The sequence below is a fragment of the Triticum aestivum genome, chromosome 5B (genome assembly GCF_018294505.1).
Source record: "Triticum aestivum cultivar Chinese Spring chromosome 5B, IWGSC CS RefSeq v2.1, whole genome shotgun sequence".
NCBI lineage: Eukaryota > Viridiplantae > Streptophyta > Magnoliopsida > Poales > Poaceae > Triticum > Triticum aestivum.
Genome location: NC_057807.1, coordinates 583230411 through 583248443, shown reverse-complemented (window position 1 = coordinate 583248443; position 18033 = coordinate 583230411). Strand labels below are relative to the sequence as shown.

The window sequence follows — 18033 nt, the reverse complement described above, 5'->3', positions numbered from 1 at the left end:
TACAGAAGACAGATAAAGAAAGGCGCTGGGCAGATTTCCACATCGAGGTCCCGGCCGAGTCTCGAGCCCTTTTCCATGCGGCGGCAAAGACCTCGGTTGGCAATGGCCAATACAAGCTGTTCTGGGAGGATAGATGGTTGGATGGACATCGGATATGTGAGCTGGGACTGAACATATATGATCGTATACTGAAAAGGATCCGTAACACCAGAAGGGTCGCTGATGCGCTCTCAAATGATGCATGGGCTGGTGACATCAGCCCAGACCTAATGACCAGGCCCTTGGGCAATTCCCGGACTTGTGGCAAAGGGTTCAAGGAAAGCAGCTAGTGCAGGAGGTGGAAGACAGGATTACCTGGGCCTGGGAACTAGATGGGAGCTTCTCGGCATGCTCTCCGTATGCGGCAAAGTTCACGGGGTTTGAAGCACCGCCGACGGCGGCTTTCACGTGGAAATCCAAAGCGCCGCTGCAATGTCGTTTCTTCATGTGCCTTGCGAACAAGAATAGGTGTTGGACCTTAGATAGACTAGCCAGACGAGGACTACCACACCAGGATACTTGCCCCTTCTGTGATCAACATGAGGAGTCCATACAACACTTGTTGCTCGGTTGTGTTTTTTGCAAGACAAATTTGGCACGAGCTGGGGGAGATGACCGGGCGCCAAGGACTAGAGCCGATGCAGGATGAAGCCCTTAAGGATTGGTGCATGAGGCAAGACCAAGACCCAAGGCACCGGAAGTCGGCAAGAGCAAAATGCATCCTCACCATGTGGACAATATGGAAGCACCGAAACGACATAGTCTTCAATGGAGCCACCCCCTCACTCACAAGAGTTTTAGAATGCCTAAAAGAGGAAGGAATGCTCTGGGCAAAAGCAGGAATGTTCAAAGACGATACAAAAGGTTTTGAGACGTTAGGTAGCGGGTGGGGCGCTCGCAAGTAATCCAACTAGATATAGGGTGGACTGAGGTGTTGTTGGGGTTTTTACTCGCATGTATAAGTTTGTAAAAGTGGATGTATTTGGGAGTCCATCTCCCCCCTCCCCCTTCTTCTATAAAGAATGATACGCACACTCGTGCGTATTCGAGAAAAAAGAGAGAAATACACTCCCCCTTCCTATCTCCCGGAGTCTAGATTTTTTTCTCGTGTCAAACAATGCTGAGTAGAAGTCCCCAAAAAAAAAAACTACTCCTCGAAGCTATCGTTGCGATCGTAGGCTATTGAGCATGCAACAGAACGTGCGCTGGCGTGTGTGTAGTTCCCTGAAGACCGGTTCCAAAATAAATATTACTCCATACAAAACATTCTTGATTGCAAGCTAAATTACAGATTGCTGGTTCAGTGCTACCGCAAGATAGCTACGGCTAGTGGTTCTTACAAAACCCTTATTCGTTACGAGTAATTTACAGATGGTAGCTAGCCTGACTCTGCTCTCAAAGTCACAACTCACTAGTTTATTTGCTACGACATCAGCAGGCTATCAAAACCATGCATTATTACGCCAACAAGCTCGGCGATCAGAGGCTCTGAAGCACGTCGCGCATGGCCGGGCGCGGCCTGCACACGGCCTCGAGCGGCACGGCCTTGGGGATGGTGAGCCCGCCGCCCTCCGTCATGTCCACCTCCGCGCCGTCCACGCGCTCCCAGTCGAAGCACTGCACCAGCGTGGCCAGCACCATGCCGATGGTCCGCAGCGCCAGCGTCTCCCCGGGGCACCGCCGCCGGCCCATCCCGAACGGGATCATGAACCGCCCCTCGGCCTTCCCGCCCTCGAACCGCTCCGGGACGAACTCCAGCGGCCGCTCCCATGCCGCCGGGTCGCGGTGGATGGCGTACGCGTTCACCATCAGCATCGTGCCGCTCGGCACGTTGTAGCCGCCGACCTTGCAGTCCGCTGAGGACTGGTGCGGCAGCAGCATCGGCGCCGCCGGGTACAGTCGCAGCGTCTCGCTCACGATGCACTGCAGGTAGGCCAGCCGCGGCACGTCGTCGGCGGTGACCAGCCGGGTGGTTCCGACGGTTGCGTCGATCTCGGCCTGCGCCTTCCTCAGCGCCTCCGGGTGGTTCAGCAGCAGCGACATCGCCCACTCCGTCGTCGTCGACGTGGTCTCCGTTCCGGCCCCAAATAAATTCTGCACATAGTTCATTGAGAAAACGAGGGTTATTGGTGAGATCGTGGCGTGAGTAATTGTGCAGAGAATTCACCGAGAAAATGAGTGCAGTGAGATCGTGACATGAGTATGATTGCCTCCAGGAGTTTTAGTTTATTAGATTGGGGAGAAAGAGACATAACAATCGTCGGTGTACTGTCACAAAGCACAACAGTCAAAGTCTGCTCACTTGCGTACTGACATGACATGTTGGATCCATCCAACCAAGTGATATGGCGTTATCTACCGTGCTGGCTAGCTAGTGACCCACTGACCGCTGAAGTACTGAACCCATAGACACCACGACAGTATTCTGGTCCCGTATGCTCCTGCAGTCCCTACGTCGCGTGGCTTCTAGTATTTCAGGATGCATGATAAATATCACTTACTAAGTTTTTTTAAACATTTTAAATGAACTATAATATACGGATGTATGTAGACATATTTTAGAGTGTAGATTCACTCACTTCACTTTGTATGTAGTCACTTGTTAGAATCTCTAGAAAGACTTATATTTGAAAACGGAAGGAGTAAAAGATTAGAGTGATGGCTAGACTGACTCTCGTCGCGCTGCTGTCTGTCTGTTGACTTAATCTTAAGGATGTACTAGTAGCTACCTCCGTCATGGTTTATAAGTTTGACTAAAATTTAACTAACAAAATATTAATACATGTCATAAAAGATAATATAATTAAAAACTATGGACAAACATTTTGTTGGTTAAATTTAAGATTAAATTTTGACACGGACTATAAAAGGGACTAATATACCAGGACAAAGATAATAATTGTCTTGGTGAAGAAAAACTAAGACAAAGAAAGATATGTCCTTAGATGTGCCTTATTATTTTACATCTAAAATGAGTCAATAAAACTAGAAAAGGAAGAAAGAAAAAAATACTTGCACAAATCTTAACGTAAAATCACTTACATAGGGTTTAGATGTGCAATACTTAAAGCATATCTAGATGTGCTTTAACAAAATTGTAGTATTCCCTCTGTTTCAAAAATTTTGTCTTAGATTTGTCTACATACGAATGTGTCTAATACTAAAACATCACTTGATACATCCTCGTATTTTGGCAAATCTAACCCAAGAATTTTGAGACGGAGGGAGGGAATAGTAATTAACGTGGATTAGAGAGAGACCAAACGAGAAGAGGAGGTGGAAAAAGGATAGCTCACCGCGCAGAGGGCCGTGATCATGGTATGGGTGTACACCTCCGGCTCCGTCTTCTGGAGATTGAGGAGCACGGCGATCATGCTCTTCTTGTCGCCTTCGGCGCCGGCGTCGTCGAGCCTCCGGCGCTCGTTGTCGATGAGACGATGCAGGAAGGCGTCCCTCCTGCTCACGGCGGCCAGGATCTTGTTCCTCACGCCGAACACGTCGAACCACCGCAACACCGGCAGGTAGTCCCACGTGTTGGCGGCGCCGAGGTAGGGGATGATCTCGTCCACCACCTTCTTGAACTCCTGGGCCTCCACGGACATGTCCGTGTCGGCGTCGGCCTCCGACCGGGTCCCCTTGGTCTGCGCGATGGTCTCCATGAGCACGCTGAGGGAGAGCTCGAACAGCCTCCGCTTCAGCTGGACCCGCGCGGCGTCGCCGGGGGCCGCGGCGGCGGCGCGGAACAGCCGGCGCGCCATGGCGCGCACCTCGCCGGCGATGACGCCCGACATGCAGGCGACGCGGTGCGCGGAGAGCAGCTGCACGGCGGCGACGCGGCGGAGGTTGCGCCAGTGCGGGCCGTAGCTGGACGTGGCGAGCGCGGCGCCGTCGAAGGACACGAGCAGCTGCGACGGGAACCGGGGCCGGTTGGCGAACGTCACGTCGTGCTCCGTGAAGCACTCCCTGGCGCACTCCGCCGACGACACCACCACGGCGCGGCGCGAGCCGAGCCGCAGCGAGAAGACCGGGCCGAGGCGCGCGGCCAGGCGGCGCAGCGCGGCGTGGAACGGTTTCTCCACGAGGTGGAGATGGCCGAGGAAGGGGATGACCGGGGGGCTTGGCGGCAGCTGCACGGCGCCCTTGCCGCGCCTGCCATTGCTGATCTTGCCTGAAATGTAGTGGAGCAGGAAGAGGAAGGCGATGGTGAGGACGGCAATGTATGCCTTATCCATGGTGGTCCGGGGGAAGTGTTGTGTCTCGAGTCGTGACACTTGAGGTCTCGGGTTGATTGGATGTGTGTGTCTTGTGTGGCAGTGGCACCATCCTTGCATGGCGGCCTATATATCGCGCCCGTGCGGTACAGGTTGAATACGCCATGCCTGACGTCCATGGCGATGAGGTGGGCTCGGTCAGAGTTTTTAGGGCTCGTGTCACGATTGTTCGTACGTGGAGGGCGTGGCTTTGTCCTGTTGCTCGTGCGTCGCTGGCTCGAGATCCCTCTCCCTCTCGGTTGCAAAGGCCAACTCAAACTGGATATGGTGGGATTTTCCTTTGGAAGCAAGCAATTCTCAACGAGAGTATCTATCTACAGCCGTAAATCTGAACCTTCAAACGTCAGTCACCGGTCAGCCCGGGCGTTAAAGGCCATCCATCTAGGTCGCATTTCTTTAACCTGACCAAGCCATCCGTCGGGCGATTAGGAGGGTTTGAAGCGCCCGGCCGTAAATACTCCGAGGTGGACTCAATCAGAGTTTTAGCGCTCACGCCACAATGGTTTGATCGTGCAATTGCCACAATGTCATGACACTATCGGTTGGTACATGGAGGGCAAGGCCAAGTCGGACTGGATCTGGTGGGCTTTTCCTTTCGAAACAAGGAACTCTCAACGAGAACCACAAAAGCATGTGCACCATGTGCAGATGCAGCCAATTTTGCTAGCCACGTTAGATTGCAAAAAATGCCTTATATTATGGGATGAAGAAAATACTATCTAATATAAATATTTTTTCTATTTTAAACCGGTTTTGCTATTTCTCCTGCAACATTTTTTTTATGTTTCACCCAATTTTGGTGAAGAAGAAACAAGGTAGGGGCAATGCGATCGGCTGACCCATGCTGGAAACGGGGATGACACGCCTGGCTGCAGCGTTGCGGACGGAGGAGCGGCAGATGGTTGTCAGGTTTTGAGTCGGGGGTGCGTGATCGCCAGTAACAATTTAGGGGGGGGGGGGGGGGGTGGATGCGGCGGATCGAGTATGGTAGGGTGGCGAGGTGGTATAGGCGGAGGTGCATGGAGGAAGAAGAAGGGCCCGCTGGATTGATTGTGGATCGAGTATTGACAAATCCAAAGGTTGGTACCCTAAAAAGAACGGTTGGGAGAAAATCAACTGAAATGATTCTTGTTTAGGCAACTGCTATATAGACGATCTTTTTTTAGCACATTTGACCAATCTCCCCGTTCTAGATGGTGGAGGCCATGTGTCGGCTTGATCTGGTAGGGTGACTGAGTAGCTGTATCGAAGCCTTATTCGTGTGGGATCTTCTAACATAGCAAGATGCATGGTGCTCGAGTAGGTTAAGCCACATCCCATCCCTTCATTCAATGTGGGAAGGAGTTGGCACAGCATAGGCGGCCTATCGAAGGGCTCAACGGGGTTGATTGTGGGAGCAAGAGAGAAAAGTGACGGAGTCGATTTTGGCAGAACTCTAGTGGGGGTCCCGAGCCAGTAGCCTAAATGCTATGGTAATAAGGACACATGGTATAACTAGGCTCAAACTCTCTGAAAAGATAAAACCCTATGTCCTTCTTGTGTTGTATTTATTTGGATGGAGTACAAAATACATGTTGATCTACCACGAGATCGTCATGATTTCATCTACAAGCCCTACCCCTCAGTTTATATAGGTACCAGGGGCCTGAGGTTACAATTAGGTTGGCTAGTAGAAGGTAAAACGTGTTGTAGACGACCTCTAATTCTGGGAGTGTGCTCCAAGTTGAAGGAAATATGCCCTAGAGGCAATAATAAAGTTGTTATTTTATATTTCCTTATATCATGATAAATGTTCATTATTCATGCTAGAATTGTATTAACCGGAAACTTGATACATGTGTGGATACATAGACAAAACACCGTGTCCCTAGTATGCCTCTACTTGACTAGCTCGTTGATCAAAGATGGTTAAGTTTCCTAGCCATGGACATGTATTGTGATTTGATGAACGCGATCACATCATTAGGAGAATGATGTGATGGACAAGACCCATCCGTTAGCATAGCATAAATGATTGTTCAGTTTTATTGCTACTGCTTTCTTCATGTCAAATACATATTCCTCCGACTATGAGATTATGTAACTCCCGGACACCGGAGGAATGCCTTGTGTGCTATCAAATGTCACAACATAACTGGGTGATTATAAAGATGCTCTACAGGTATCTCCGAAGGTGTTTGTTGGGTTGGCATGGATCGAGATTAGGATTTGTCACTCCGAGTATCGGAGAGGTATCTCTGGGCCCTCTCGGCAATGCACATCATATGAAGCCTTGCAAGCAATGTGACTAATGAGTTAGTTCGGGGATGATGCACTACAGAACGGGTAAATAGACTTGCCGGTAACGATATTGAACTAGGTATGAAGATACCGACGATCAAATCTCGGGCAAGTAACATACCGATGACAAAGGGAATAACGTATGTTGACATTACGATTCGATCGATAAAGATCTTTGTAGAATATGTGGGAACCAATATGAGCATTCAGGTTCCGCTATTTGTTATTGACCGGAGAGGTGTCTCGGTCATGTCTACATAGTTCTTGAACCCGTAGGGTCCGCACGCTTAACATTTGATGATGATATGTATTATATGAGTTATGTGTTTTGGTGACCGAAGATTGTTCGGAGTCCCGGATGAGATCACGGAGATGATGAGGAGTCTCAAAATGGTCGAGAGGTAAATATTGATATATTGGAAGGTTATTTGGACACCAGAATAGTTCCGGAGAGGTTCGTGTATTTTTTGGAGTACTGAGGGGTTACTGGAACCCCCCCCCCCTGGGGGGGAGTAATGGGCCTTATTGGGCCATAGGGGAAAGAGGAGGCCCCCCCTGGGAGTCCGAATTGGACAAGAGGGAGGGGGCGCGGACCCCTTTCCTTCTCCCTCTCTCTTTCCCTCCACTTCCCTCTTTCCCCCTCCGTTGGAATGGAAGGGGTCGACTAGGACTGGGAGTCCTAGTTTGACTCCCCCCACTTGGCGCGCCCCCTAGGGTCGGCCTCCTCCCCTCTCCCCGTTTATATACGGGGGCAGGGGGCGCCCCAAAGCACAACAGTTGTTTCTTAGCCGTGTGTGGTGCCCCCTCCACTGTTTATTCCTCCGGTCATATTGTCGTAGTGCTTAGGCAAAGCTCTGCGCGGATCACATCACCAACGCTGTCACCACGCCATCACGCTGATGGAACTCATCGACTCCTTCGTACCTCTACTGGATCAAGAGTTCGAGGGACGTCATCGAGCTGAACATGTGCAGAACTCGGAGGTGCCGTACGTTCGGTACTTGATCGGTTGATTAGAGAATACGTTCGACTACATCAACCACGTTAAGTTAACGCTGCCGCTTTCGGTCTATGAGGGTACGTGGACACACTCTCCCCCTCTTGTTGCTAGATAGATCTTGCGTGAGCGTAGGATTTTTTTTGAAATTGCATGCTACATTTCCCAACAATGGCATCCAAGCCAGGTCTATGCGTAGATGATATGCACGAGTAGAACACAAAGAGTTGTGGGCGGTGATCTTCATACTGCTTACCGCCAATGTCTTATTTTGATTCGGTGGCATTGTTGGATGAAGCGGCCCGTACCAACCTTACATGACCGCGTTCATGAGACCGGTTCCACCAACAGACATGCAACTAGTTTTGCACAAAGGTGGCTAGCGGGTGTTTGTTTCTCCAAATTTATTTGAATCAAATTTGGCTGCGGTCGGTCCTTGTGAAGGTTAAAATAGCAAACTTGATAAATTACCGTTGTGGTTTTCGTGCCATAGGTATGTATGGTTCATGCTAGAAGCCCGTAGTAGCCACATAAAACTTGCAACAAACAAAGTATAGGACGTCTAACTTGTTTTTGCAGGGCATGTTGTGATGTGATATGGACAAGGCATGATGTGATATAAGATTGTTGTATGAGATGATCATGTTTTGTAAAAGTTATCAGCAACTGGAAGGAGCCATATGGTTGTCGCTTTATTGTATGAAATACAAATGCTAAGTAATTGATTTACTTTGTCACTAAGCGGTAGCGATAGTCGTAGAAGCAATGGTTGGTGATACGACCACGACGCTACGATGGAGATCAAGGTGTCAAGCCGGTGACGATGGAGATCATGACGTTGCTTTGGTGATGGAGATCGAAAGCACAAGATGTTGATGTCTATATCATGTCACCTATTTTGATTGCATGTGATGTTTATGTTCTATGCATATTATTTTTCTTAGTACGGTGGTAGCATTATAAGATGATCCCTCACAAAAATTCAAGGTATAAGTGTTCTCCTCGAGTATGCACCGTTGTGAAAGTTCTTCGTGCGGAGACACCACGTGATGATCGGGTGTGATAAGCTCTACGTTCAAATACAACGGGTGCAAGCCAGTTTTGCACACGCGGAATACCCGGGTTAAACTTGATGAGCCTAGCATATACAGATATGGCTTCGGAACACTAGAGACCAAAAGGTCGAACGTGAATCATATAGTAGATATGATCAACATAGTGATGTTCACCATTGAAGACTACTCCATCTCACGTGATGATCGGACATGGTTTAGTTGATTTGGATCACGTATCATTTAGATGACTTGAGGGATGTCTATCTAAGTGGGAGTTCTTAAGAAATATGATTAATTAAACTTTAATTTATAATGAACTTAGTCCTGATAGTATTTGAAAATTATGTTGTAGATCAATAGCTTGCGTTATAGCTCCCCTATGTTTTTTGATATGTTGCTAGAGAAAACTAAGTTGAAAGATGATAGTAGCAATGATGCAGACTAGGTCCGTGATATGAGGTTTATCCTCATTGCTACACAGAAGAATTGTGTCCTTGATGCACCGCTAGGTGACAGACCTATTACAGGAGCAGATGCAGATGTTATGAACGTTTGGCTAGCTCAATATGATGACTACATGATAGTTTAGTGCACCATGCTTTACGGCTTAGAACCGGGACTTCAAAAACTTTTTGAACGCCACAGAGCATATGAGATGTTCCAAGAGGTGAAATTGGTATTTCAGACTCATGCCCGTGTCGAGAGGTATGAGACCTCTTACAAGTACTTCGCCTAAAAGATGGAGGAGAATAGCTCAGCTAGTGAACATGTGCTCAGAATGTCTAGGTACTACAATCGCTTCGATCAAGTGGGAGTTAATCTTCTAGATAGGATAGTGATTGACAGAGTTCTCTAGTCACCATCACCAAGTTACTGGAACTTCGTGATGAACTATAATATGCAAGGGATGGCAAAAGCGATTCCTGAGCTCTTCGTGATGCTGAAATCGACGAAGGTAGAAATCAAGAAAAAGCATCAAGTGTTGATTATTAAACAAGACCACTAGTTTCAAGAAAAGGGCAAAGGGAAAGAAAGGGAACTTCAAGAAGAATGGAAAGCAAGTTGTCACTCCCGTGAAGAAGCTCAAAGTTGGGCCTAAGCTTGAAACTGAGTGCTTCTACTGCAAAGGAAATGGTCACTGAAAGCAGAACTACCCCAAATATTTGGCGGATAAGAAGGATGGCAAAGTGAACAAAGGTATATTTCATATACATGTTATTGACGTGTACTGTTGGGGATATAACTATTGGCTATGACCCTCCCAGGAGGGGCCGGGTTATACCAATGGCGGTTCATCAATACAAAGCCCATGAAGATGTTGAAGATGGCGGTTCATGAAGCAGACTTGCTAAGGGCCCAAAACCCAAAGGCGACTTAAGGCCCATAGGGGTAAACCGCCATATGTGTATGACTTATATTGTAAGGCAAGTATAATTAGTCACCAAGACGGACGCATTGTTTATCAGCCGGCCGGGACTCCGTGAGCCGCTGGGTGTCAACCTGTGTATATAAAGCGACGACCGATGGCAGTTTAGGGCAAGAAACAAGAGATCGAAAGCTAGGTCAAGCGGATTCGCTCCCTGGTAATCGAGACATAAGAAATACCACCTCAAATTGGATTAGGCCTTTACCTTCACCACAAGGGGCCGAACCAGTATAAACTCCATGTGTCCTTTGTCTCGTTTAACCCCTTTAAGCTAACCTAGCGCGATGGCTCCACGACTAAGTCCTCACACTAGGACATCTGCCATGATAATTCCACGACAATTGGCGCCCACCGTGGGGCCAGTGCATGGTGGTTTTGAGTTCTTGAAGGGCAGCTTCGAAGGGGTCAAGGGATACGCTGTGGGCTGGATGACTAAGAGTCGTCGCGGCAAGCTCTACATCGACGATGGAGGCTAGGGCCCCGAGGTCGGCTCAATTGAGTACGGGTACCTGGTCGCCTTCGGCGGAATCCACGTCTTCATCAGCAAGATCGATGAACCAGGCCCTGAGCCAGACATCTGCACCAACATCATCGACACGGCTCAGCGTGTGCGGCCCGCCTGAGTTTAGCCTGCCGTGAAGCATGCCTTCGTGGGATTCACCCATGGGGCCGAATATGAGGATAGATCTGTGTCTGGTGGTGAGACGGTCATCTACTCTGATGGTGAGTCGTCCACTGGAGAAACTGATTCGCTGTACCGACTGCAATATGGCTGGGTTGGGGGCTATTTCGATGGCGACAGTATTCCGGACCCCTATTAACCGCCAAATAGGGTCGCGATTTTCATGGCCGGTACATAGCTAGTGCAGAATTCTTCGACTGCGGAAGCAATGATCTCCGGGTCAGCAACGACAACGGCAGCCGGGGCAGGAGGCCCTGTGCGCCTGTCGACTCACGTCTTGACCGACTTGCTGGATAATCTGACGGCATTGTTAACAACGGAGGTTAACCCGGCAAATCAAGTTCAGCACAATGCGGAGGTTGCAAAATTGCGTGATGAGATAGTGCAGGCTAAGGAGGGGCTGAACGTAGAGAATGTTGATGACCCACAAGTATAGGGGATCGCAACAATTTTCGAGGGTAGAGTATTCAACCCAAATTTATTGATTCGACACAAGGGGAGCCAAAGAATATTCTCAAGTATTAGCAGTTGAGTGGTCAATTCAACCACACCTGCAACAAAGTATTTAGTAGCAAACTAGTATGGAAGTAACGGTAATAGTGGCAAAAGTAACAGTAGCAGTTTTGTAGTAATTGTAACAGTGGCAACGGTAAAGTAACTAAGCAAAGAACAATATGTGAAAAGCTCGTAGGCATTGGATAGGTGATGGATAATTATGTCGGATGCGATTCCTCATGTAATAGTTATAACATAGAGTGACACAGAACTAGCTCCAGTTCATCAATGTAATGTAGGCATGTATTTCGAATATAGTCATACGTGCTTATGGAAAAGAACTTGCATGCCATCTTTTGTCCTACCCTCCCGTGGCAGCGGGGTCCTAATGGAAACTAAGGGATATTAAGGCCTTCTTTTAATAGGTTACCGGACGAAAGCATTAACACTTAGTGAATACATGAACTCCTCAAACTACGACCATCACCGAGAAGTATCCCGATTATTGTCACTTCGGGGTTGTCGGATCATAACACATAATAGGTGACTATAGACTTGCAAGATAGGATCAAGAACTCACATATATTCATGAAAACATAATAGGTTCAGATCTGAAATCATGGCACTCGGGCCATAGTGACAAGCATTAAGCATGGCAAAGTAATAGCAACATCAATCTCATAACATAGTGGATACTAGGGATCAAACCCTAACAAAACTAACTCGATTACATGGTAAATCTCATCCAACCCATCACCGTCCAGCAAGCCTACGATGGAATTACTCACGGACGGTGGTGAGCATCATGAAATTGGTGATGGAGGATGGTTGATGATGATGACAACGACGGATTCCCCTCTCCGGAGCCCTGAACGGACTCCAGATCAGCCCTCCCGAGAGAGTTTAGGGCTTGGCGGCAGCTCCTTATCGTAAAACGCGATGAATCCTATTGGAGAACATTGCAGAAAATAAAAAATTTCCTACGGTTTCACCAAGATCAATCTATGAGTTCATCTAGCAATGAGAGAGAGGAGTGCATCTACATACCCTTGTAGATCGAGCGGAAGCGTTCAAGAGAACGGGGTTGAGGGAGTCGTACTCGTCGTGATCCAAATCACCGGAGATCCTAGCGCCGAACGGACGACACCTCCGCGTTCAACACACGTACGGTCAGGGAGACGTCTCCTCCTTCTTGATCCACCAAGGGGGAAGGATAGGTTGATGAAGATCCAGCAGCACGTCAGCGTGGTGGTGGATGCAGCAGCGATCTAGGCAGGGCTTCGCCAAGCTTCTGCGAGAGGGAGAGGTGTAGCAAGGGGAGAGGGAGGCGCCAAGAGCACGGGTGCGGCTGCCCTCCCACCCCCCTCTTTATATAGGGCCCGTAGGGGGGCGCCGACCCTAGGAGATGCAATCTCCTAGGGGGGCGGCGGCCAAGGTGGTGGCTTGCCCCCCAAGGCAAGTGGAGGCACCCCCACCCCTAGGGTTTCCAACCCTAGGCGCAGAAGGGGCCCAGGGGGGGTGCACCAGCCCACCAGGGGCTGGTTCCCCTCCCACTTCAGCCCATGGGCCCCTCGGGATAGGTGGCCCCACCCGGCGGACCCCCGGGACCCTTCCGGTGGTCCCGGTACAATACCGGTGACCCCCGAAACTTTCCCGATGGCCGAAACCTAACTTCCTATATATAATTCTTTACCTCTGAACCATTCCGGAACTCCTCGTGACTTCCGAGATCTCATCTGGGACTCCGAACAACTTTCGGTTTACTGCATACTCATATCTCTACAACCCTAGCGTCACCGAACCTTAAGTGTGTAGACCCTACGGGTTCGGGAGACATGCAGACATGATCGAGACGCCTCTCGGGTCAATAACCAACAACGGGATCTGGATACCCATGTTGGCTCCCACATGCTCCTCGATGATCTCATCGAATGAACCACGATGTCGAGGATTCAATTAACCCTGTATACAATTCCCTTTGTCAATCGGTATTTTACTTGCCCGAGACTCGATCGTCGGTATCCCACTACCTCGTTTAATCTCGTTACCGGCAAGTCACTTTACTCGTACCGTAATGCATGATCCCGTGACCAGACACTTGGTCACATTGAGCTCATTTTGATGAGGCATTACCGAGTGGGCCCAGAGATACCTCTCCGTCATACGGAGTGACAAATCCCAGTCTCGATTCGTGCCAACCCAACAGACACTTTCGGAGATACCCGTAGTGCACCTTTATAGTCACCAGTTACGTTGTGACGTTTGGCACACCCAAAGCACTCCTACGGTATCCGGGAGTTGCACAATCTCATGGTCTAAGGAAATGATACTTGAGATTTGGAAAAGCTCTAGCTAAACAAACTACACGATCTTTGAGCTATGCCTAGGATTGGGTCTTGTCCATCACATCATTCTCATAATGATGTGATCCCGTTATCAATGACATCCAATGTCCATAGTCAGGAAACCATGACTATCTGTTGATCAACGAGCCAGTCAACTAGAGGCTCACAAGGGACATGTTGTGGTGTATGTATTCACACGTGTATTACAATTTCCGGATAATACAATTATAGCATGAATAACAGACAATTATCATTAACAAAGAAATATAATAATAACCATTTTATTATTGCCTCTAGGGCATATTTCCAATAGTCTCCCACTTGCACTAGAGTTCAATAATCTAGTTACATTGTGATGAATCGAACACGCATGGAATTCTAGTGTTGATCATGTTTTGCCCTAGGGAGAGGTTTAGTCAACGGATCTGCCACATTTAGGTCCGTATGTACTTTACAAATATCTATGTCTCCATCTTGAACATGTTCACGAATGGAGTTGAAGCGACGCTTGATGTGCCTGGTCTTCTTGTAAAACCTGGGCTCCTTGGCAAGTGCAATAGCTCCAGTGTTGTCATAGAAGAGTTTGATCGGCCCCGAAGCATTGGGTATGACTCCTAGGTCGGTGCTGAGCTCCTTCACCCAGATTGATTCATGCGCTGCCTCCGAGGCTGCCGTGTACTCCGCTTCACATGTAGATCCCGCCACAACGCTTTGCTTGCAACTACACCAGCTTACTACCCCACCATTCAAAATATACACGTATCCGGTTTGTGACTTCGAGTCATCCAGATCTGTGTCGAAGCTAGCGTCAACGTAACCTTTTACGACGAGTTCTTCGTCACCTCCAAAAACGAGAAACATATCCTTAGTCCTCTTCAGGTACTTCAGGATATTCTTGACCGCTGTCCAGTGTTCCTTGCCGGGATTACTTTTGTACTTTCCTACCAAACTTACGGCAAGGCTTACATCAGGTCTGGTACACAACATAGCATACATAATAGACCCTATGGCTGAGGCATAGGGGATGACTCTCATCTCTTCTATATCTTCTGCCGTGGTCGGGCATTGAGCCGAACTCAATTTCACACCTTGCAATACAGGCAAGAACCCTTTCTTGGACTGATCCATATTGAACTTCTTCAATATCTTATCAAGGTATGTGCTTTGTGAAAGACCTATGAGGCGTCTCGATCTATCCCTATAGATCTTGATGCCTAATATGTAAGCAGCTTCTCCAGGGTCCTTCATTGAAAAACACTTATTCAAGTAGGCATTAATGCTGTCCAAAAGTTCTATATCATTTCCCATCAAAAGTATGTCATCTACATATAATATGAGAAATGCTACAGAGCTCCCACTCACTTTCTTGTAAACGCAGGCTTCTCCATAAGTTTGCATAAACCCAAACGCTTTGATCATCTCATCAAAGCGAATGTTCCAACTCCGAGATGCTTGCACCAGCCCATAAATGGATCGCTGGAGCTTGCATACCTTGTTAGCATTCTCGGGATCGACAAAACCTTCCGGCTGCATCATATACAGTTCTTCCTTAAGATAACCGTTAAGGAATGCCATTTTGATGTCCATCTGCCATATCTCATAATCATAGTATGCGGCAATTGCTACCATGATTCGGACGGACTTCAGCTTCGCTACGGGAGAGAAAGTCTCATCATAGTCAACCCCTTGAACTTGTCGATAACCCTTAGCGACAAGTCGAGCTTTATAGATGGTAACATTACCATCCGCGTCCGTCTTCTTCTTAAAGATCCATTTGTTTTCTATCGCTCGCCGATCATCGGGCAAGTCTGTCAAAGTCCATACTTTGTTTTCATACATGGATTCTATCTCGGATTGCATGGCTTCAAGCCATTTGTTGGAATCTAGGCCCGCCATCGCTTCTTCATAGTTCTAAGGTTCACCGTTGTCTAACAACATGATTTCCAGGACAGGGTTGCCATACCACTCTGGTGTGGAACATGTCCTTGTGGACCTACGAAGTTCAGTAACAACATGATTCGAAGTACCTTGATCATCATCATTAATTTCCTCTCCAGTCGGTGTAGGCACCACATGAACATCTTCCTGAGCTGTTCATCAAGTTCCACTTTCCTCCCTGTCGGTGTCAAAACCGGAGGATCTCGGGTAGGGGGTCCCGAACTGTGCGTCTAGGCGGATGGTAATAGGAGACGAGGGACATGATGTTTTACCCAGGTTCGGGCCCTCTTTATGGAGGTATAACCCTACGTCCTGCTTGATTAATATTGATGATGTGTATTACAAGAGTAGATCTACCACAAGATCAAGGAGGCTAAACCCTAGAAGCTAGCCTATGGTATGATTGTTGTTCGTCCTATGGACTAAAGCCATCCGGTTTATATAGACACCGGAGAGGGCTAGGGTTACACAGAGTTGGTTACAATGGTAGGAGATCTACATATCCGTATCGCCAAGCTTGCCTTCCACGCCAAGGAAAGTCCCATCCGGACACGGGACGAAGTCTTCAATCTTGTATCTTCATAGTCTTGGAGTCCGGCCGATGATGATAGTTCGGCTATCCGGACACCCCCTAGTCCGGAACTCCCTCAGTAGCCCCTGAACCAGGCTTCAATGACGACGAGTCCGGCGCGCATATTGTCTTCGGCATTGCAAGGCGGGTTCCTCCTCCGAATAATTTATAGAAGATTGTGAACACCAGGATAGTGTCCGGCTCTGCAAAAAATAATTTCCACATACCACCGTAGAGAGAATAATATTACACAAGTTCAATCTGCTGACGTATTCTGTGGCGTGACGTCACACCACTTCCAAGCCTTTACTCGAATTGTTTTTATTGTTCCACCTTAGCGCGTTTAGCGAGGAGGTTTCCTTGGCATGTCCTGTCGAAGCAGAGATCGTGTTCCCCTTATTCCGGGATTCCCATCAATACGGGCGTGGGTAACCCAACCGCGCCATTGATTGTGACGCTTGGGAGATAAGGGAGTTTTACCAGGCCGGTGGGGACGCGTGTTTCTGTCCGCCCATATAAGCGGATAAAGATCCAACCTTTTTACCTGCGCCTTCTTCCTCCTTAGCTTATCCATCTCTGTGAACTCGAGCTCCAGCGCCCAAGTCCGCACTTCTCACCTCAACCTTCTCCAACTATGTCCGGAGCGGGAGGCAAGTGGATGGCCTCCTCCGTCACGGAGGGGCAGATCCAGAAGCTGCGCGACGCCGGATACTTGTCCAGCGACATCGCACATCGGCTCCCCGATGAGGGAGAGCTCATCCCCACCCCCAGGCCCCATGAGAGGGTAGTATTTCTTCCCCATTTCCTCCGCGGACTGGGCTTCCCACTTCATCCCTTGTCCGGGGGCTCATGTTCTACTACGGCCTGGATTTCCATGATCTGGCCCCGAATTTCATCCTCAACATCTCGGCGTTTATCGTCGTGTGCGAGGCCTTCCTCTGCATCCAGCCCCACTTCGGCTTGTGGCTCAAGACCTTCAGTGTCAAGCCGAAGGTTGTGAAGGGCAGCCAAGCGGAGTGCGGAGGCGCCATGGTGGGCAGGATGTCCCACGTTACGTGGCTGGAAGGGCACTTTCGTGGAAACCATCAAGGGGTGGCAATCGGGGTGGTTCTACATCACCGAGCCGCGTGACGCCGATTGGGCAGCGGCCCCCGAATTCAGATCCGGCATCCCTACACGGCTCACCTCCTGGAAAGAGAGTGGCCGGATTTGGGGGAATTCGGAGGAGCTGACCGGACTCCAAGCCTGTATCCAGAAGCTGGTGGACAAGAAGCTCAAGCTTGTCAACGTAGTCTAGGTCATGCTCATCCGCCGGATTCTCCCGTGCCAACGATGGGGTTTCAACATGTGGGAGTTCAATCCAGCGCAGCACCAGACACTGAGCGGGCTCTTCGACACTACGTACGAAGATGTCTGGAAGGTGCTATTCAAGGGCGCCGAAGCTCTCGCATCCGCTACCGAAGATCGCGGATTCCGCTCGCAGCGCCCGGCTGACGAGGTAAATGATTTTGCAACTTGCTTTCCATAGTTTGACTCTATGCGGGATCTAAACTCCCTTTACCTTTGACAGGACTCGCTAGCGAAGGCCGAACGGACTATCTGTCCGGCCCCATTGCCAGAGGACCCAGCGGACGCCCACCTGACAGGGCTGCTGGCTCCGGCACCCCACGTGGTGCCGGAGAAGAAGGCCAAGAAGAAGGCCACGGGGACTCAGAAGAGTTCCCGTTTTAGGTGCTATCGGACGATGAATCCGAGGCCGACTCCTCCCACCAAGGCGAGGAGGAGAATAAAAGCCTCTCCCCAGCGGGGGAGGGAAGAAAAGGAAGGCTTCCCCAACAAGGGAGGCCGAAGGGTCCAAGAGGGGAAAAACTCTTCCCCCGGACTGCTCCGCCAACGCCAGGTGACGACGACGAGGACTGGCCTCCAAGGGCCAA

General features: G+C 49.2%; 1 protein-coding gene across 1 annotated transcript; it reads right to left on the bottom strand.

Annotated features, from left to right (window-relative positions):
* Positions 1-1228: 1228 nt before the first annotated feature.
* Positions 1229-4345, bottom strand: LOC123113393 (cytochrome P450 81Q32). The gene is made up of 2 exons (XM_044534613.1): positions 3336-4345; positions 1229-2133 (listed from the first exon to the last, which is right to left on the bottom strand). Exons 1-2 carry the CDS (start codon positions 4269-4271, stop codon positions 1519-1521), a joined length of 1551 nt encoding a protein of 516 aa, XP_044390548.1. The 5' UTR covers positions 4272-4345; the 3' UTR covers positions 1229-1518.
* Positions 4346-18033: the final 13688 nt, after the last annotated feature.

What these genes read in the sequence shown, in the direction of transcription:
- LOC123113393 (XM_044534613.1), bottom strand. Translation starts at nt 4,271, where the DNA reads ATGGATAAGGCATACATTGCCGTCCTCACCATCGCCTTCCTCTTCCTG. An exon ending in TGATCACGGCCCTCTGCGCG is followed by an intron (nt 2,134 to 3,335) that starts GTGAGCTATCCT and finishes AACTATGTGCAG; the next exon opens with AATTTATTTGGGGCCGGAAC.